Raw genomic sequence first — 22,415 nt, forward strand, 5'->3', positions numbered from 1 at the left:
ATATTTCTCACCAACTCAAATAAAATAATGCGCAATAAACAAATGTACACCACATCCCAAATAGCCATGTGAAAATACTATGGGTTAATCTACAATTAAAATCAGTGAAATCTGAGGAGTATTTGTTAGTCCCGCTTCGTGGTAATTTCAGTACCCCCAGCGTTTTTTTCTTCTAAGACTTAGCACAAATGAACGATTATGGTTACCATTGCAGAATTATAAACAAAAACTAATATGATAAAAGCCTAGTAGCAAAGTCGCACACATTTGCTATAGGACTACCTGGTCACACCCATCTCTTCCTTTCAGATTTCACATAACTGAGTAAAATGTCCAGATTTCCTGAAATAATATTTTGAAGAGTTTTCACCATTGTCTCAGTGGTTATGGTGATATTTAACAACCCAAGGTATTTGATAAGACACAGATAGTATTCACTTAAATTCCACTCTGTAAAATCCACAGTGTTTGCATAGACATTGAAATGACACATCTTTCTACCAAGAACCACGCAATACCTAAGTCACAATATGCACCATTGCTTCCATATTTTCACAATAAGGCCTCACTCCATTTCTCTTCTCACCATTTCACCTCAATCAATTATCAGAACCTCAGTCCTATCATAGAAATTAATTTCATTTTGAGGATGAAAAAAAAAATGAAGAAATGTATACACTATATGGAGAGTATTTGGGGAACAACTTATGCAAAGTTTGCCAGGAAAGCTCGTTTGCTCTCCCTCGCTCGTGGTTTTTGGCACTATGGAAGGACCAGTGACAGCCCTGCTCCCTAACGCCTTTGTCCGTGTTGGGGGACTTTACGGGAGGGGTTGTAGATGGGGTGGGGGATGTCAGGCCGCTGGATCAGTGGGGCTGGGGTGGAAGTGACAAACAGGCTCTGGAGAGCCTTGGGGCCAGAGGACATGGGGGGGTGCAGTGGAGCCATCCAGGCATGAGCTGGGAGAGATTTGACACTGTGGCCCAGGCCCTGGACTCTGCATGGGATGAGCTCATAATTCACTGACGAGCACCACTGACAGAGAGAGAGAGAGAGAGAGAGAGAAAATCAATACTATGCCCTCAAAATAATAAACATGATTATCCATAAGTACAATCTACAATTTGAGATCAGTGGCGGTATGGTAATGACGCAATAAAGTGAGGACAAGAGCTGCATCATGGATGCTCAGTGGTTGAGCTCACTTGTCCATGGAATACGCTGGGTACTGTTGGTCCTCCTCAGGTCCCCTGGCACCTGGCAGACCATCTCTATGACCGGATCCTCAGGGGTGTATTACTGTAGGCAGGCAGACTCAGTTTGAGCGTGCCCCTGGGGGCCCCTGCCCAGACTGGTAACTTTGAGACAATGCAGTGCCCATATTTGTGCGGGGCGGCAAGTAGACTAGTGGTTAGAGCATTGGGGCAGTAACCGAAAGGTTGCTAGATCGAATCCCCGAGCTGACAAGGTAACTGTTCCTAGGCCGTCTTTGTAAATAAGAATTTGTTCTTTAACTGACTTGCCTTGTTAAATAAAGGTTAAATTATGCACCAAGGTGTCTGGTTGAACTACTGGTACACAGCACCGACACCAATGCATGCCACCAGAGGTCTCTTCACAGTCCAGAAGAGACAATGGGAGGCTCACAGTACTACATAGAGCCAAGACTACATGGAACTCTTTTCCACATCAAGTAACTCATGCAAGCAGTAAAATTAGATAAAAAAAATACACCTTATGGAACAGCGGGGACTGTGAAGAGACAAACACAGGCATAGACACATGCATACACACACGATAACATACACACTATATACACACGTGGACATGGATTTTGAGTTGTAGATTTGCTGGACCCCAGGAAGAGTAACTGCCTTGGCAGCAGCTAATGGGGATCCATAATAAATGTAAATATCCCATATTAGGACAAATATGGAGGACACAATTCCCTGACAGGGAAACAATTAACATAAACGGACCAGTTAAATATCTATGAAGCTGTAGCCTAACCTTATTGGCTCGTTCATGTATTTATAGGGGCAGGTCATTCTGCTCGTGGCGTCAGGATTGGGGTGTCCCCCCTGCAGCAGCTGATAGACTTGGTCCCGTTGGAGCAGTTCACTCACCCACTCCGCCTCCTGTAGGGCAGTAAGCAGGGGGAGTAAGTAAGTTGCAGGAAGCAGGGGGAGCAAGGTCAAGAGCTGGAGAGACACAATTCACACCATATAGTAAGGAAACATTTCATCACAATGTATAATCATTTTTCAGTATTTAATGAGGTGTTAACGTAGATGTGTTAAATGGCCATCTTATGGTGTGGTAGTTGGACATGTATGTAAGTTGTTCAGTGGGAAAGAAGTTTGGCTCCCTCCTGTGGCCGCTGAAAGGCCCTGCAACTACAAGTAAGATTGCCACTCCCAATGATGCCATGAGACTGACTTCCCTCTATGTTTGAGGACAGCTAGGCTTCTGTAGGTAAAAATACATAGAAAACCATAGGTAACATGTCACAGATCTAGCAATGATACAGGACCCACTCCCCCACGTACATACAAAACTGATGGCAGGGTGATGTGACTCACAGTAACCTGTTGGAAGTTGGTCTGTTGGGTTCGTACTCTGTGTGGGTTGGCCTCTCCTCCAGATTCCACCAGGAAGTCTCATCTACAGTTCCCATTTTGCTCCCTCTCCTTCTGCTCCTGCTTCAGACGTAGCACCTGCAGCTGCTGCCTAAGTACACAGTCACACACAGAAATAAATTGTACATGAAACAACGAAAAAAGGGGATATAAACTAAGATTTTGTATTTTCTGTTTGAGTGTTTTCATGGTATTGTCTACAAGCCTGTATGTGAGTGTGTGTGTGTGAAAATGTTTGCCAACATGGGATGTCTATGTGGCACACTCCTCCCTGGTCTTGGAGGTGGCAGTCTCTTGAAACAGGGCACTGCTGTGTTTGAAGTACTTCTCTCCATCCTCGCGGGAATAGATCCTGCGGAAGCCACCTGGGTGTTTGGTCTCGCCCATTTAAACTTGCTACACACTGGCTGCCTCGGACTGACACATCTCCTCACAACACAAAAATGACCTCAACTGACCACAACTGAATGAATGAATTGAATGCATCAAAAAAAATACATACCGGATTGAGTTTGGTCCAAATCACTTTGTTTGTTACATGTCTATAACCATGATAATTCATAATATGACCCATCATAGCTTGTTGTTACATGGTCAAACTGATCATACAAGCACATTGAAATTCCACAAAGACAAAGTTCCAAATGGTCTTCCTACCCATCACGTTGTTCTGATTGTACCGGGCCTCTCTGGACCAGTTCTGCAGCAGCCTCTCCTTCACCCTGCGCTTATCCTCCTCAGCGATCTTATGGCGGTCACGGGCAGACAGATTTAGAAGGACCAGGGTGTCATTACAGCAGGCCATCCTTCTAATCCCAGGCAAATCAGTGGGGAAACTGGGGGGGTGGTTCACCTGCACACACACACACACACACATGAACATAATTGAGCATTATGAATATACCTTGTTTGCTTTCTAGCTTTAAAATAATATGCTAGCAAAATGCCTTAGCATAACACATTTCTTAGCTCAAAAGACGCTTTAGGGATATAGGACCCATATCAATACGTCCTCCTAACCCAAGAAGAGGGCATCACCTCTAGCACCCAGGGCCTGTTGATGGTCTAGCAGCACATCAAAGCCCAGGATCTCAAAGCAGGCACTGCCAGCAGCGTGGTTAGGGGAACAGGTGTGGTAGTTGTGTTTGAGGACAGGGGGGGCAGAAACAAGCGTCTTAATAATCACGTCCTCAATGTCCAACCACATCTTCTCTGTGTCGTAACACATGGCCTCCAGGTGCGTGTTCAAGGTGGACAGCTTCCTGGAACGACAGGGAGGAGGGAACTGAGATGGAAGCATTGGCTTAGCAGTCACTTGTGGATGGGAATTCCCAATGAGATGAATTATACAAAGAAATGAAGGTAAAGTTAAATTCGAGAGGTATTTGAAGTAAAGGAACACCTGCTTACCTTTTGCTGCCAGTGTCGTCGTCACGGACAAAGTTCTCACTGGGCTTGTTGGATGGCATAGCTTGTCAGATGCATGCAAACATCATCCTTGTAGAAATAGAAAGATAGTCAGTGCGGGAGAGTCAGGGATCAGTAAAGTTACTGATGAGATTCCTCATGTTAAATGATTATCTAGTGCTTCAAAGCATCAACTGTACAAACAACACTGCCAAACAGAGCAAGATAGGCAAATGAGAAGTGTGTAATGCTGTGTAACAGTTGGCATTAGAAGTGTTAACTGAGTAGCCGTGTTGTCCACCTCACCACTTTGCCATTGCTGGGCTCATTGTATTGGGTAGTGCAGAAGCGAGCCAGCCCATCGTTGTACAGGAAGATGCGGAAGGGGTCACAGGAGGTCACCAGTACATAGATACGCAGCTCAAACTTGAAGCCGTCAATAATGAATGGCTGGGGGAGAGCACAGTTGGCATTATGATATAGCTAATGACATCATCATAACCCTGCTTTCTGATTAGACCCTTCATCATAACATTGACATAACCCAGCTCTCTGATTGTTCCCTTCATAATGACATCCTCATAACCCTGCTCTCCGATTTGTCTATTTCTAATGACATCGTCATAACCCTGCTCTCTGATTGGTCCCCTCAAAATTACATCATCATAATCTTGCTCTCTGATTGGTCCTTCATAAAGACAGTCATAAACCTACTCTCTGATTGTTCCCATTAAATACTGTCACATAATAAGGTATCACTTATTGCACCTGTCCTCCGGCAACCTCAGTTGAGCTACGAGTTGAATCGATTCTGCAGAATATTATACAATACATACAAAGTCTAGAAGGTTCCCTCTCTGAAAAGGGAGGTGTGTGTGTCAGTGAGTCTCACCCGGGAGACGAACAACTGGTAGATCATGTGTTCTCCGGGCCGTATGTCGTTGCGGGACTTGGTGATGACGATGCCTCTCCCTTGGCAACCGGAGTCCGCCTTACAGATGTATGTCTTGGGTTTTTTGGCCCTAGTTTAGGCTTGGAAGTCACTATAACTGCAGATACAAAAAAAAAAACGACAAATTCTCCATTGATTACACTGCTGATTCAGTATGTGTTTTGAATGACGAGACTAAGCACAGTGACAATGAGAACTCACTCTGCCGGTAGGCACCATGTTCAGGGAAAGATATTGTAGTATCTGGGGAAGAGCTTCAGCGTGCGGTTCATGTTTTGAGCCAGAAGATCCTTTCTACAAATCTCACTCATCCTGGGAAAGTGGTTGATCTTCTGTAAGGTTACAGCAAACACATAGCGTTGAATGTGACAACTCAACAGCTGCAGAGGCACATATTCAGAGCACTATGAGGAGAGGGAGGTGGACTTGGAAGAGGTAGAGTACCTCGTAACGCTTCATGTCCATAACTCTGTCCAGGGAGACAGAGCAGTCTGTCCAGAAGAGAGTCCAGTCCTCTGAATAGGATCTCTATGATTTTAAGTATCAGCTAACCAAATGAGCAATCCGTCAGTCGATGACACTGTCGATGACATGGCCACACAATGATTGGTTGATGCATGCAACATCTGAGCAGGGGAACGCAACCATTGTGTGTTACACTTCGATCACACCAATAGAGTCATTGCATTTTGGTACACCAGAAGTACATTCATTTTTAATGGAACGCTTAGTTTGCATTGCAGCATTGCGATGCATTGCGTTCTGTGTGGTGCAAACGTTGGATTTATCGAATGTATGCATCGTATGTACTGCATGCGTAGACGGCTTGACAGAAATGGTAGCAGAAGGTGAATGTTGAACTTTTCTTGCACACATATCCAGATGATGCTGCGTACCATTTTGCGCAAAAGATTCTGTCGGTGGGATCGAGGCGTTATTGTGGCAGGCACATGGTGTCAATGTTGTTTGAAAACATTCCGACGTCCTGGGGTGTAATCATAAGTCCAAACGTTTGGTTTTGCAAACAAAAACGAGAGTTTCTCTTGGACAAATTCAGGTAAGTCCTTCCCCGTTTCCGTCCGTTTGCTTCCGTTTAAGAAACGTTTTGCAACAGTTGTGGCTTAATGAATACGCACCCCTGCTCTTGCTCTTCTGTACTGAATTTCCTATACAAATAGACTGGGCTTTTGTCCAATCACACACCCCATTGACCTTTCTACAGATTTTCTAAATTAGCTAGCTACTGTATCTAGGCTACTCACCATACTATAGGCTACATATTTGAGTCCCCACTAGAGTTGTTATTTTTATGTTATTGAGTAGGCCAATATACACTGCTCAAAAAAATAAAGTGAACACTTAAACAACTGTCACGTTCCTGACCTGTTTTCTGTTGTTTTGGTATGTGTTTAATTGGTCAGGGCGTGAATTTGGGTGGGTAGTCTATGTTATGTGTTTTCTATGTTGGGTTAATGGGTTGCCTGATATGGCTCTCAATTAGAGGCAGGTGTTTGGCGTTTCCTCTAATTGAGAGTCATATTAAGGTAGGTTGTTTCACATTGTTTGTTGTGGGTGGTTGTCTTCCGTGTCTGTGTATGTTGCGCCACACGGGACTGTTTCGGTATGTTTGTGCGTTCGGTTTTTGTGTAGTCTGTTTTTCCCTGTTCGTGCGTTCTTCGTGTTACATGTAAGTTCTTACGTTCAGGTCAGTCTACGTGGTTTTGTTATTTTGTATATCTTTCCAAGTGTTTGTTTTAGTGTTTCATCGTTTGTCTAATAAATCAGTATGTATTCACAACCTGCTGCATTTTGGTCTTCCGATCCCTCTCTCCTCTCCTCGTCTGAGGAGGAGGAAGAAGTAGACAATCGTTACAACAACACAATGTAACTCCAAGTCAATCACACTTCTGTGAAATCAAACTGTCCACTTAGGAAGCAACACTGATTGACAATAAATGTCACATGCAAATGCAAATGGAATAGACAAAAGGTGGAAATTATAGGTAATTAGCAAGACACTCCCAATAAAGGAGTGATTCTGCAGGTGGTGACCACAGACCACTTCTCAGTTCCTATGCTTCCTGGCTGATGTTTTGGTCACTTTTGAATGCTGGCGGTGCTCTCACTCTCGTGGTAGTATGAGACGGAGTCTACAACCCACACAAGTGGCTCAGGTAGTGCAGCTCATCCAGGATGGCACATCAATGCGAGCTGTGGCAAGAAGGTTATCATGCTACCACTAGAGTGAGAGCACTCGCCAGCATTCAAAAGTGACCAAAACATCAGCCAGGAAGCATAGGAACTGAGAAGTGGTCTGTGGTCACCACCTGCAGAATCACTCCTTTATTGGGAGTGTCTTGCTAATTGCCTATAATTTCCACCTTTTGTCTATTCCATTTGCACAACAGCATGTGAAATTTATTGTCAATCAGTGTTGCTTCCTAAGTGGACAGTTTGATTTCACAGAAGTGTGATTGACTTGGAGTTACATTGTGTTGTTTAAGTGTTCCCTTTATTTTTTTTGAGCAGTGTATATCTTTGTTAATCAAATTATTAATCTAACAATAAAAATCTTTAATTTTATAAGAAATGTAAGGTCTTTTTACATATTGCAATAAAGTTGACAAAAGTAGAAGCTCGTCTTTTATTTGTAGGTATTTTCACATGGTAATGAGTAACACGTAATTATATAGAAATTGCTCATAGGTAACTATAAAGTTACACTTCACTTTAAATAGCTAAATCCTGTGTAAGAACTAGCGACAAACTTGTATTTATGCAGATATTACAGATATGTACTCTGCGATGTATTAGTGTGTTTATTTTCTCACTTGGATGGCACTTTCAGAAGCTGACGATTAGATTATCGGAATGGGTAACATACTTTGTAGGTACACAATAATTACAAAGTAAGTACACCTCAAGATACACAGGATTTAGCTCATTCAAATGAAGTGTAACACCTAGTAATTACATTGTACTTATGCAGATATTACATGTACTCTGTGGTGTACTAGTCTGTTTATTCTTAAACTTGGATGGCGCTTCCGGAAGCTTTAAAATTAGGGTCAGGATGGGTAACATACAATATAAGTACACATTAATTACAAGTAAGCACCCCCAGCATACACTTAATTTGGCTTCAGTAGGCTTGATTACCAACAACAACGAGACGGCCTACAGGGAGGAGGTGAGGGCCTTCGGAGTGTGGTGTCAGGAAAATAACCTCACACTCAACGTCAACAAAACAAAGGAGATGATCGTGGACTTCAGGAAACAACAAAGGGAGCACCCCCTATCCACATCGACGGGACAGTAGTGGAGAGGGTAGAAAGTTTTAAGTTCCTCGGCGTACACATCACGGACAAACTGAAATGGTCCAACCACACAGTCAGCGTGGTGAAGAAGGCGCAGCAGCGCCTCTTCAACCTCAGGAGGCTGAAGAAATTTGGCTTGTCACCAAAAACACTCACAAACTTTTACAGATGCACAATCGAGAGCATCCTGTCGGGCTGTATCACCGCCTGGGTCGGCAACTGCACCACCCGCAACAGCAAGGCTCTCCAGAGGGTGGTGCGGTCTGCACAACGCATCACCGGGGGCAAACTAACTGCCCTCCAGGACACCTCCACCACCCGATGTCACCGACATTAAGGACAACAACCACCCGATCCACGGCCTGTTCACCCCGCTATCATCCAGAAGGCGAAGTCAGTACAGGTGCATCAAAGCAAGGACCGAGAGACTGAAAAACAGCTTCTATCTCAAGGCCATCAGAAGGTTAAACAGCCATCACTAACATTGAGTGGCTGCTGCCAACATACTGACTCAACTCCAGCCACTTTAATAATGGAAAAATTGATGTAACAAATGTATCACTAGCCACTTTAAACAATGCCACTTTTATATGTTTACATACCCTACATTACTCATCTTATATGTATATACTGTACTCTATTGCATCTACTGCATCTTGCCTATGCCGTTCTATACCATCACTCATTCATATATTTTTTTATGTACATATTCTTATTCATTCCTTTACACTTGTGTGTATAAGGTAATTGTTGTGAAATTGTTAGGTTAGATTACTCGTTGGATATTACTGCATTGTCGGAACTAGAAGCACAAGCATTTCGCTACACTCGCATTAACATCTGCTAACCATGTGTATGTGACAAATAACATTTGATTTGATTTTAATTAGCTAAATTCTGTGTACACCCAGTAATTACATTGTACTTGTGCAGATATTAAATGTACTCTGTGGTGTACTTGTGTGTTTATCCTCTCACTTGGATGGCAAGGAGGTTCAGGTTGTCATAATGGCCAACGTACACATTAATTATAATTATCAAACCCTTGACTACTTGAATCAGGTTTGCTAGATTCAAGTAGTTGTGACACGTCTGCCCGAGGAGAGTTTTGAAAAAGGATTTAGGTCAGTTTGCTCCATCTAGGAGGCGAGGTTAACACTGACGTCCAGTTCACTGAGACTCAAATACTACTGCAGGATCATACGGAGGTTCAGGTTGCTGAGCAAACAGCATTAATGCAAGTAAAATATTGCATTATTTAATCACAATTCTTCAAAACTCTCCTCGGGCAGACTATTTTGAAACATTTTCAAAACAGGAGGCATTTAGCCTACCCACCAGGGTGTACAGACTATCTTTGAATGAAGCAGCACAGGCCAACAAGGTTCTGATCAAATAAAATGGGTCAGAATGAAACTTCACCCGGATACATGCACTTGATAAAAATACATGCACTTGATAAAAAGCAATATTGTGCTGCTCTGTGTGTTGATTTAGGTAAACAAGGTAAACAAGGTAAACAAATACACTTGACCAATAACCAACAGTAAATATTACTCACGGGTGACCAGAACACCTGTCGAAAAACCAGCCATCATAACCGAACTGAACATAGAAATAATCACGCACAACAAACATGGGGGAAACAGAGGGTTAAATACATGAACATGTAATTGGATAATGAAAACCAGGTGTGTAGAAAATAAAGACAAAACCAATGGAAAATGAAAGATGGATCAGCGATGGCTAGAAGACCGGTGACGTCGACCGCCGAACGCTGCCCGAACAAGGAGAGGGACCGACCTCGGGCGTAAGTCGTGACAGATTTGCACTTGTCGCACCAAAGTATGTTCATCTCCAGGAGACAGAACGCATCTCCTTCCTGAGCGGTATGACGGCTGCGTGGTCCCATGGTGTTTATACTTGCGTACTATTGTTTGTACAGATGAACGTGGTACCTTCAGGCATTTGGAAATTGCTCCCAAGGATGAACCAGACTTGTGGAGGTCTACAATTATTTTTCTGAGGTGTTGTCTGATTTCTTTTGATTTTCCCATGATGTCAAGCAAAGAGGCACTGAGTTTGAAGGTAGGCCTTGAAATACATCAACAGGTACACCTCCAATTGACTCAAATGATGTTAATTAGCCTATCAGAAGCTTCTAATGCCATGACATAATTTTTAGGAATTTCCCAGCTGTTTTTAAAGGCAGTCAACTTAGTGTATGTATGTTAAATAATCTGTCTGGAAACAATTGTTGGAAAATTGACTTGTGTCATGCCCAAAGTAGACGTCCTAACCGACTTGCCAAAACTATAGTTTGTTAACAAGAAATTTGTGGAGTGGTTGAAAAACGAGTTTTAATGACTCCAACCTAAGTGTATGTAAACTTCTGACTTCAACTGTATCTATATCCACAGTAAAACGAATCCTATGTCGACATAACCTGAAAGGCCGCTCAGCAAGAAAGAAGCCACTGCTCCAAAACCGCCATAAAAAAGCCAGACTACAGTTTGCAACTGCACATGGGGACAAAGATCGTACTTTTTGGAGAAATGTACACTGGTCTGATGAAACAAAAATAGAACTGTTTGGCCATAATGACCAACGTTATGTTTGGAGGAAAAAGGGGGAGGCTTGCAAGCCGAAGAACACCATCCCAACCGTGAAGCACGGGGGTGGCAGCATCATGTTGTGGGTTGCTTTGCTGCTGGAGGGACTGGTGCACTTCACAAAATAGATGTTATCATGAGGAAGGGAAATTATGTAGATATATTGAAGCAACATCTCAAGACATCAGTCAGGAAGTTAGAGCTTGGTCGCAAATGGGTCTTCCAAATGGACAATGACACCAAGCATACTTCCAAAGTTGTGGCAAAATAGCTTAAGGACAACAAAGTCAAGGTATTGGAGTGGACATAACAAAGCCCTGACCTTAATCCTTTAGAAAATTTGTGGACAGAACTGAAAAAGCATGTGCGAGCATGGAGGCCTACAAACCTGACTCAGTTACACCAGCTCTGTCAGGAAGAATGGGCCAAAATTCACCCAACTTATTGTGGGAAGCTTGTGGAAGGCTACCCGAAACATTTGTTAAACAATTTAAAGGCAATGCTACCAAATACTAATTGAGTGTATGTAAACTTCTGACCCACTGGGAATGTGATGAAAGAAATAAAAGCTGAAATAAATCATTCTCTACTATTATTCTGACATTTCACATTCTTACAATAAAGTGGTAATCCTAACTGACCTAAGACAGGGAATTTTCACTACGATTAAATGTCAGGAATTGTGAAAAACTGAGTTTAAATGTATTTGGCTAAGGTGTATGTAAACTTCCGACTTCAGCTGTAGGTGCAACTTTATTAATGTGCTCCTTTTCTGGTTCAGGCTGTTGAAGAGCTCCAGACTGCTTTTCAGTCACTACAGGCCTCCATTTATGGTCTCAAACTGGTCTAAATTCATGACTTATATAAGAGCACTCAGCCAGAGAAGGTTAGCATTGTCACATCTGGTGGCTTATTCCATTGAAATAGTGTTATCCCACAAATACCTAGGTATATGGTTGGATGACAAGTTGTCCTTAAAAGTTCATATGGATAATCTTGTGAGGAAGCTTAGATTGAAATTCGTTTTTTGTTTTCGTAATAAGGCTTGCTTCCCGCTTATGGCTAGAAAGAAGTTTGTTCAGGACACTTTTCTCTGTAATTGATTACGGTGTTGTATATGCATGCAGCCTCCTCTGTCTTATAGACACTGGACTCTGTTATTCATGCATCCTTGCGCTTTATTACGAATCCCAAGTCACTCACCCACCATTGCACCTTATACCAAATGGTGGGGTGGACCTCACTTTATATGCGCAGAAAGCTACATTTCTACGTGTTCATCTACAATGCCCTTTTGGGTAAACTCCCACTTTACCTCTGTAATCTGGTCTCCTTCACCACCAGCAGTTACCATACCCGGTCTGCTAGGTGGTTGCTACTTAAAGTCCCCAGGACATTTACAGTATTAGGCAAGACTGCCTTCTCGTCTTGTGCACCAGGGGTATGGAATAGTCTACAATCCATGCTTCAACTAGATATGTTAGTGCCACTGAATTAATTCACATTTTTGATGGTAGACCATTACAGAGGAGTATAAATGCCTATTTTAGGCTGGATCATGTTGAATTTTATTGTATTGTCTTATGTTTTTATTCTGTAATGTATTGATTGTTGCTGTCTTCTTAGCCAGGTCTCCCTTGAAAAGGATACTCTGGGTCTCAATGAGCTTATCCTGGTTAAATAAAGGTTAAATAAATAAATTAAATACATCAACCTCAAAATCAATAAACCACCATGAGAATAAATCCTTCCATAAATCCAGTATGGTTCAGAGCAGTGAGAGAAAAATCCAAAAGCCATCACCGGCCTGCAACAGGTGCAAAGAGCATTTCAATGCACCATCCTGTGTCTAATACTACACTATCCTGGCTAGCATCAGAAAGGTTAGGGTTACGCAGTGTGTTTTAAGCTGGTTAATACATTGGGGAGCTGCTGTCTGTCCAACTAGGCTACACACGAGTCACACCTACAGTATCTGATACAGCGCCCAGCAGGAAATCTCCTCTTGTCCACTGAACCAAGGGAACCAGAAGGAGAGCAATGGGCTAGTGTTACCGGAATAGCAGCACCAATGTGTCGCCAGTGATTATGTTATGGCATGGTATCTGCTTCTGCTATAGCAAAATTCTACCCAGTGTATGCCTTTTAAATTTCCATTGGTTGTCATCGTCTATGGCCCTTTTTTCTCATCTGCTATTGTTTGCCAATAGAAGGAAGCCTCCTTGCACCTTCAATCACACCAGCTTGACCAAGACTTCGGGCAAACACAGGAGATTGTTCCATAATTGAACCAACACATCTAAATGAAACACTGTGGTTCGTTGCCCCAGAAAACAACGGATTAACCGAGGAGAAGCCTGTTGGCTGCATGCTACATACACATATCTGAGTGTGCTAGGGATTTGGGATTTGGTGCAGGGATTTGAAAGTTGATCCTGATTATCCCCCATCCTGTTATCTATCCTGGGTGACCGTTTATTTTTTGCTTCAGCTGAATTGTCATTGATGAAAACAGAAAGAGTCCAGCAACAAGGCTACCTGAACCCCTTTCCAATTGGATAGTGCTATATTGACTAGTGACATGCCGTTAATTGACATCAGCAATATCCACACAGTCACAGCATAAGACCAACCCTTTAATAACGGGGACAGGTCACTATCGCATTTGAAATGAGGGAAGAGGCTATCTCCAATTTCATATTGTGAAATCTCCCCATCTTAAAATAGGCATCCTAAAAAGATCAAAACGGGTTGTTGTGATAACCTCCATTTTCATGTGTAACGGAGCATAATACAATGTAACTGTTACAGACATTTTGTTTTGGGTCTAGTGACATTTTTTTATTCTTCAAGTCTATTTGATTCAAGCGAACAAGATTGTGACATCTTATTATGATTAGGCTAGTAATCTAGGTAACTGATCACTTTGAATATTTTTGTTCCATTGTCGAGATAAAAAGGGAAAGTTAGTATAAGCCCTAGCTGACAGTAGACTGGCCTTTTAAACTCCAAAATCCACTTCTGATTGGCCAATCAGAAGAAACTACATTTCCCGAAGAGGCCTACGGTTGATGACGTTCGTGCACACTTGAAATGAATACCTGGAACAGTATTCTGAGTTGACGTCTGAGTTGCGACCTTTATATATACACAGTCTATGGTTGCGACACCGCTGAGTTGAACAGGCAGTGGCAGTCCAAACTTCATGTAAGTTCAACTATTTAGTTACATTTTTTTTTTGCTAAACTGCATAACACATGTGATCGTAATAATGACAGAATTGCGTTACCTTTCACATGAGTTTTCTTTCCTGTGTTTTATTTGTGGCATTGTATGGTTTATTATGGCTTGATCAAGCATAATAAAACAATCTCGAATAATCTATTGGGCTAGAAGTGTATGTTTGACAATAAAATCAAATCATTCTGTGTTAAATATGGTCTGGTGGGAAGCATAAACATTGCACAACCTATTTTAAAGGAAAGTGAAACTTAGTTTTGAAAACAACGCAATAGTGTTTGCAATTTCTATGCCTTATAATAAACAACCACCCATCGACACTGTGTGCTGCCAGAGAAGATACATAAGTGTTCAGTTGACAACATAAATAATGGTTTATGCAAGTTGCACCCGCTGTTAGTTTTTTTTTTTTTGCTCATGTTTGGCCTTCGTGTTTTCTTTTTTATCTTCTCAATTTCAGAACTCAGAATGGAGAGCTTCGAAACTGCAGCCAACATGGAATTGTCAACCAACTTTTCCCAGGTTGTGTTTCAGGAAATCCCCAACTCATATGTGTCAAATGTTGCCTTGACTTGCTGCTACACTCTGACAGCAGCAATCCAACCGAATCCCAGAGACTGGGTGGGGATATTCAAGGTGAGATTATAGACCAATTTGTCATGAATATTCATGAACAATGTTCCCGCTAAATTTTTCCTGGCATTGAGCAAATTTCATGTCTGCTGAGTGCAAACTTGAATGTTATGACAAATCTGTGTAATTTCCAGCATGTGCTTACTGTGAACACTGATGCTGTACCCACTTTAAATTAGTTTCAGACAGTGGGCAAGTAGGCTACTGTGGCTATTTGATCATAATGTAGGCCTACTAGAGTGGCCTATCATAAAAAAAACTAAGGAGAAAATACATCCCATAACATTTTAACATGGAAATAGCTGTTCTATTATTCAGCCTACAATAGCAGTCAATGCGTGGTGTTCAATGTAGGCCTACATTCCATGAATTTTGAACAAAACATGCAGCGCTTGACATTAACCTGTTTATCCACTTGTCCTTCCAGACAAGGTGACTGAAAATGTGTTGTTTGATGCAGTGTTGGGTAGATTACTTTCTAAATGTAATCCGTTACTAGTTACCTGTCCAAAATTGTAATCGGTAACGTAACTTTTGGATGACCTAAACTCAGTAACGTAGCTGCGCACCCACTCGCAGTTAAGAGGGAACATTGTTCATGTGTGATCGGTTCAATCTGAGATTATGATATGGATTGTATTTCCACAAAGTAAATAACCTATATTACACAATAAATATCCAGTCTGGAATGTCTCTCTATATGTTGTCAGTCATAAATATGTTATAACTGGTGTATCATTGTGCAGGTGGGCTGGAGCACCACAAAGGATTATCACACATTTGTGTGGGTAGAACCATCATTGGATCTGATAGGACTGGAGACAGTCAGAAAACAAGTGCTTTTTACTGGTAAGACTATGTGTGGATTTTATCCTCAAACTTTTCAACTGACATGAACTTTGATATGAATTATTGTGATCAATTTATACTGAACAAAAATAAAAAACGCAACATGCAACTATTTCAAAGATTTTACTGAGTTACAGTTCATATAAGGAAATGCATTAGGCCCTAATGTATGGATTTCACATGACTGGGAATACAGATATGCGTCTGTTGATCACAGATAGCTTTAGAATTATTATATATTTTTTTAAAGAAGGTAGGGGCGTGGATCAGAATACCAGTCAGTATCTGGTGTGACCACCATTTGCCTAATACAGCGCGACACATCTCCTTCGCATAGAGTTGATCAGGCTGTTGATTGTGCCCTGTGGAATGTTGACCCTCTCCTCTTCAATGGCTGTGCAAAGTTGCTGGATATTGGCGGAGCCTGGAACACGCTGTCATACACGTCGATCCAGAGCATCCCAAATATGCTCAAATGGGTGACATTTCTGGTGAGAATCCAGGCCAAGGAAGAACTGGGATTATCATGCTAAAACATGAATGGCACGACAAGGGGCCTCAGGATTTTGTCAAGGAGCTCTGTCAATTCAAATTGCGATCAATAAAATGCAATTGTGTTTATTGTCCGTAGTTTATGCCTGCCCATACCATAACCCCACCACCACGGGGCACTCTGTTCACAACGTTGACATCCCAGAAATGCTCACTAACAGGGATGTAAACAGATTTGTGCACAACCTTTTAGAGAAACAAGCTTTTCGTGCACATGGAACATTTCTGGGATCATTTATTTCAGCTTATGACCAACACTTTACATGTTGCATTTATATTTTTGTTCAGTGTAAGTTACTTCTTTTTTTTTTATATGATACCTGTAGGCCAATGTTAACTTTACATTTTTTTTTTTATATTAAAGTGATCAATATTATGCAGGGGATTACACTGACAATGATATTGTGATTCTGATAGCATACTACTTGCCAAAGGATGACTCAGCATTCTATCAGTTCTGCTATGTTGATAGCAATGGCCAAGTTAGAGGAGCCAGCACCCCCTTCTGCTTTAAAACCCCAGGGGAACAAAGCACAGACTGCAGCCTTGAAAATGACCTCTTGGTTATCATAACTCAGGTACAACACAATCCACCATATCTAACATTGATTGTGTTTTGAAGACCATGCTTGAAATACTTGTCTTACAAATGCAGCACACTCTGTTTGGCTTGCTTAGTGACTGGGTCAAGGTGAGGATGTTCCTCGCAAATTTATTTTGCTAAAATGATCCATAGGAGGTTATGTATGTACATGATTTGCATCTCTGAATCTAGGAAAAGGTAGAGCAACGTGAGAGGGAGAAAGAAGAGCTGGTCATGGAGTTGGGGCAACTGAAAGAACAAAATGAGACTCTGAGAAATGCTCTGAAAGAGCAACAGCAAGAGATTGATCACCTCAAGGTTTGTTTTCAAGTTATTTGTTCCAACAGCGGGTCATTTCTAGCCCCTAGTCATGTGTGAGAATAAAAATGTGAGACAACAGAATTGTAACATTATTTCTGCAGCTGTCAAATGAGGAACTATACCAGGCAGATGGGAACACGGAGAATACGCAGGAGAATGCAAGAAAGCATGAAGAACTGACAGAGAACACTAAACTAATGGATGACTCACACAGAGGGCAGGAGGTAATATTTGGTCCATTTTGTGTCTTTAACACACTGATCACAAACCATCTGACAACTAAGAAACAACATATTGAAACGTCAATGCTTTTGAACATAACTTGTCTTGATGGAACTACACTGAGTTTACAAAACATTAGGAACACCTGCTCTTTCCATGACAGATTGACCAGGTGAATTCAGGTGAAAGCTACGATCCCTTATTGATTGTTAAATCCACTTCAAATCAGTGTGAAATGAAGGGGAGGAGACCGGTTAAAGGAGGGTTTTTAAGCCTTGAGACATGAATTGTGTATGTGTGCCATTTAGAGGGTGAATGGGTAAGACAAAAGATGTGCCTTTGAACGGAGTATAATAGTAGGTGCCAGGTGCACTGGTTTGAGTGTATCAAGAACTGCAACGCTGCTGGGTTTTTCACGCTCAAGTTTCCCGTGTGTATCAAGAATGGTCCATGCCTTGATTAATTGAGGCTATTCCGAGGGCAAAGAGGGGAGCAACTCAATATTAGAAAGGTGTTCCTAATGTTTTGTACACTCAGTGTATACTTTATGTATAGATGGAACTATCCAAACAAATTAAGAGGTTATGGACATGATTTAAGCATCTCTGAATCTAGGAACAGGTGGGAAAAAGTGAAAGGGAGAAAGAAGAGCTGACCATGGAGTTGGGGCAACTGAAAGAGCAAAATGAGACTCTGACATGTGCCCTAAAGGAGCAGCAGCAAGAGATTGATCACCTCAAGGTTTGTTTGCATGTCTTTTCTTTCCACAAGCAGTTGTACTTCTAGCCCCTAAATCAGGTTGAGAGGGTGATGAATTGTATATTGTGTCTGTAGGAATCCAAAGAGGAACTGGTACAGTTAGTGAGCAAACTGGAGCGGCAGCAACAGAATACTAGAGAGCATGAAGAACTGGCACAGAATGCTAAATCAATGGATGAATCACAGAGAGGACAGGAGGTAACTGTTGCAAACCAATTTCCCATTTGTTATTACTAATACTTATTCTATTAATAGAGTGAATTTGTATCTGTGGTAACAAAATATCTGATCTGACAGCTGTAGGCTATGCATCTAAAAAAAAACATCAATGCTTTTCATTGTAACAACCTCTTTTTCCACTTTCTCTGTATTCATGTCTTGTTTCTGTCTCCTTGTCTTGTTTCTAACTGTTTCTTTCCATGAATGGCTGCAGTCTCTGACCCCCATTCATGAAAAATATTTGGGGAGTTTAGTGTCAAAACATGTGACAGCTGTATGTATACAATCACTATTTTTCAACGCTACTACTTGTTTTCCTCATTTTCAGTCTGCTGGTCGTGTATCTAACTTGCTATTTCTTTTCATGAATGGCTGCAGTCTCTGACCCCTATTTGTGAGAAATATGAAAGAGCGTTGATCAAGATCAAACAGCTAAAGAAAGAACGAGAGGTGTTAAGAGGAAAAGTTGAGGTCCAAAGTGTGGAGATCGCACAGTGAGTCATTCTTGTCTGGAGCAATCCATTCAATGCATGGCAACATAATCTCCCCTACAGAACACCGCTCCAGTGATTTTAAAATCAAATATTCTCTCATGATATCATCTGGTTTTGGAAGGTTTTGACAATTGTGTCACTTGATGTGGTTCCCTATGCTCCTGTGTATACAGGCTGAGCCCAAGGCTCAAAGAATCTGAGCGGGAGTCACACAGACTGAAGGCTCACATTCAGCTTTTACAGGTCTGCACAACCAGCAAAGTAATATAATGTGAACAAATGCCTGTAACCCACAGCGTTTTAAAATGCAAAACTCAGACAATCCAATCATAGATTTTCATTTCCAGGTGGATCTCCAGAGCAGTAAGAAAGAGAAGAAGGGTTCTGCCCTAAAGGAGCAACAGCAAGAGGTTGACCACCTTAAGGCTTGTTTCCAAGTTGTTTGTTCCAACAGATGTCTTCTTTCTAGCCCCTAAATCAGGTTGAGAGGGTGATGAATTGTATATTGTGTCTGTAGGAATCCAAAGAGGAACTGTTACAGGTAGTGAGCAAACTGGAGCGGCAGCAACAGAATACTAGAGAGCATGAAGAACTGGCACAGAATGCTAAATCAATGGATGAATCACAGAGGGGACAGGAGGTAGCTGTCGCAAACCATTTTCCCATGTTGGACTACTAAACTACCAGTACTACTACAGCTAATTGTCAGTAGTAGTAAAAAAAAACATCCAATCTGACAGCTATAGGCTATACAGCTGAATACCATCAATGCTTTTCAATGCAACAACCAACTTTTTCCACTTTCTCTCTGTCTTCTTGTCTTGTTTCTGTCTCCTTGTCTTGTTTCTAACTGTTTCTTTCCATGAATGGCTCCAGTCTCTGACCCCTATTCATGAAACATATTTGATGAATATAGTGTCAAAACATGTGACAGCTGTATGTATACCATAAATATATATTTATTTCAATACTTCTATTCTTCCCCCCCCCCCACTTTCTCTGTCTCCCTGTCATGTATGTAACTTCCCATTTCTTTTCACAAATGACTGCAGTCTCTGACAACTATTTGTGAGAAATATGAACGAGCGTTGATCACGATCAAACAGCTGAAGAAGGAGCGAGAGGAGTTGAAAGGAAAGATTGAGGTCCAAAGTGTGGAAATTGCACAGTGAGTCATTCTTGTCTCGAGTAATTCATGGGGACATGGCTATCTAGTACAATACCTTTCCAGTCATATCATCACTTTTAGGATATTTCTTTACACTATGTGGTTCCACATGCCCCTGTGTCTGTGTAAATAGGCTGAGCCCAAGACTCAAAGAATCTGAGCAGGAGTCCCACAAACTGAAGGATCATATTCAGCTTCTACAGGTCAGCAAACTCCACAAAGTAATCAAATGTGAATGAATACCTGTAACGCAAACTCTTTGAATGAATTGGCCAACAAGTATTTCAATGTCAGAGTGCTTTCTTTTGATTGGAGAAAAACAATAATATAATCTCATGACCCTTTCCAGGTGGATCTCCAGAGCAGTGAGAAGGAGAAGCTTTCTGCAGCGCTGCACAGAGTGTGTGGTGTCACACATGATCTACAGGACCTGAAGACTGAGAACAAGGCATTACGTAGAAGCCTGTCAGAGCAGGAGCAGCAGCCACTGCAGATGGTGGACAGTGATTGGAAGGTGTGAGCAAGTTTCTAAAAGGACCATGTCCTTCCCCCTACAAACCATTGTGCAATGTCATTCTGTAGTATTGTGTGTCTACAGGAGCAATACCAAGCCCTTCTTGGTCAGCTGGAGGAGGCTCAGACACAGTTGCACAAGGAGTTGCAGGCTTCCAACAATACCCGCAAACGTGCAGAGCAAGCAGAAAGGGAACTGGAGGAGCTCAAGGAGTGCATGGAGAGCCCGGCCATGACGTCTGATCAGACAAAGCAGGAGAGCAGCAAACTAGAGGTGCTTTGAGAATCTTACACTATTGGATTTTCCAATCCAGCGACGATTTTTGCTAACTAATATGTTGTTTGTTCTATGAAGTTAGTTGACCCGTGAGAAGAAATGAACAGAGAACACACTAACCTTGTTCTCTTGGCTGATCACAAGTTGCCTGTTTTCTCCTCTCAGATGCAACTTTCAGAGTTAAACGAAATCATTGAGGAGAAAGAAAACATGGCAGAGATCGCTAAAGTAGAGAAAGAGGAGTTGTCCAGAGAGAATCAGGTGATTTCTATGAATTGTGCTAATATTTACTAGTCATTGAATTATTTACTTTACAATAAAATTAGGGACATTTGCTTACCTAGAGGTTTTTTCAATGTATTCGGTCTGGCAGGATCTCAAAAGAGATATTGAAAGACTTCGCAAGGAATTTGATGACATCCAGGCTGCTCCAGTGCCCATGCAGTATCCCAACCCTTATGGCTCTTCAACTGACCCTAACACCAATAAGGAGCAGCAGCAAGAGGCTGACTCTCTCCACTTTGGGAACCCATATGAAACCCCAGGTAATCCCAATTGTCCAGCTATTGGGAAGCCTCACCTAAATATTCCTAAACGAACACCACTTGTGCCTTACGGACACACCTTGAAAACAATAACACGTTCAATTATGACTGACATACGATTCTGTTTGCAGGCACGGCTACAAACCTGGAGGAAGAGGTATGTCAAGTCATTCCTATGGTACACATGGTATTAATACAGATTACAACAACATACACAAGTGATTTGGGATCGAAGGGTTGATGTCATACTGCTCTATCCACAATCATTTCTGTCCTACGGTACAGTTATAGCGCGATCCAGTCTAGATACAATATTATTACCACTTAAGACCTGTGCCTGTCCCATAGTTGTCCTTGGAGTGTCGTCACTGCCATGAGTCCTTCCCTGGCATCACCCAGGACGAGCTGGAGCTGCACGAACACAGCCACAGAGCGTGCCCCTTCTGCACCCTCATCTGTGACGGAATGGAGCAGGCTTTATATGAAGACCACGTTTACAGCCATGAGGTGTAGAGATGCTACTTCCTCACAACCCGGAGTTGTTTGTGAGTTGACTACTCATAATTTAAAAAAAAAAAGAAGCTGATACTCTAATTATTTAGTAAGGGGGGGAGGGCAAATAAATATGGGCTAACAACCAATCCAGGATATTATATAAATAACATGTATAATCCCCTGTTCATTACGGTAAATGTCCTCTTACCTGGTCAAATAAGTTAAGAATTAAATGTCTGGTAAATCCATAGCTAATTTATTTAGCCTGAAATGTATCATACTATATCAGATATTTCTTTGATGGCACTTGGAGTAGAATTTTGCCTCCATTGCTGGGTGATAGAAATGTATTGCTTTGCTATTTAATGGTTTCCTATGTTTACTCCGTTATAATCTCTGCTGAACTGTTTACTTTGCGTAATTACACTATACTAACTTTCTGCCCTTAAACCTCCTGAAAATATGTATACATAACGTGTTGCATAATAGAGTCAAACACTTAATGGTCAAATGATGCCATCTGAAAATGAAATGGTTCAAATGGGATTCATGTGGGAAGCAACAAATAAAGTTGTCTTCACAGTTGTGTTGACATGGAAGTACACATTGTTTTGTATC

At 41.7% G+C, this 22,415-nt stretch overlaps 1 protein-coding gene and 1 pseudogene across 5 annotated transcripts; one reads left to right on the forward strand and one right to left on the reverse strand.

The window, feature by feature from the left end:
• Positions 1-792: 792 nt before the first annotated feature.
• LOC129828531 (tubulin polyglutamylase ttll6-like) lies at positions 793-5,478 on the reverse strand (annotated as a pseudogene).
• An 8,536-nt stretch (positions 5,479-14,014) lies between these two features.
• On the forward strand, positions 14,015-22,399 carry LOC129829242 (calcium-binding and coiled-coil domain-containing protein 2-like). 5 transcript variants are annotated; one of them, XM_055890918.1, is made up of 21 exons: positions 14,015-14,134; positions 14,628-14,803; positions 15,547-15,649; positions 16,619-16,779; positions 16,977-17,102; positions 17,207-17,329; positions 17,943-18,068; positions 18,162-18,284; positions 18,520-18,579; positions 18,684-18,799; positions 18,973-19,042; positions 19,147-19,209; positions 19,317-19,439; positions 19,852-19,967; positions 20,101-20,170; positions 20,317-20,481; positions 20,566-20,754; positions 20,923-21,018; positions 21,131-21,302; positions 21,434-21,459; positions 21,651-22,399. In XM_055890918.1, exons 2-21 carry the CDS (start codon positions 14,636-14,638, stop codon positions 21,813-21,815), a joined length of 2,361 nt encoding a protein of 786 aa, XP_055746893.1. In that variant the 5' UTR covers positions 14,015-14,134; positions 14,628-14,635; the 3' UTR covers positions 21,816-22,399. The 5 variants fall into 5 exon arrangements, with proteins under 5 accessions (XP_055746893.1, XP_055746894.1, XP_055746896.1 ...); XM_055890919.1 differs by lacking the exon at positions 18,520-18,579 and having other exon boundaries at positions 14,016-14,134; XM_055890921.1 differs by lacking the exons at positions 18,520-18,579; positions 18,684-18,799; positions 18,973-19,042 and having other exon boundaries at positions 14,017-14,134.
• Positions 22,400-22,415: the final 16 nt, after the last annotated feature.

The sequence above is a fragment of the Salvelinus fontinalis genome, chromosome 30, assembly GCF_029448725.1.
Source record: "Salvelinus fontinalis isolate EN_2023a chromosome 30, ASM2944872v1, whole genome shotgun sequence".
NCBI lineage: Eukaryota > Metazoa > Chordata > Actinopteri > Salmoniformes > Salmonidae > Salvelinus > Salvelinus fontinalis.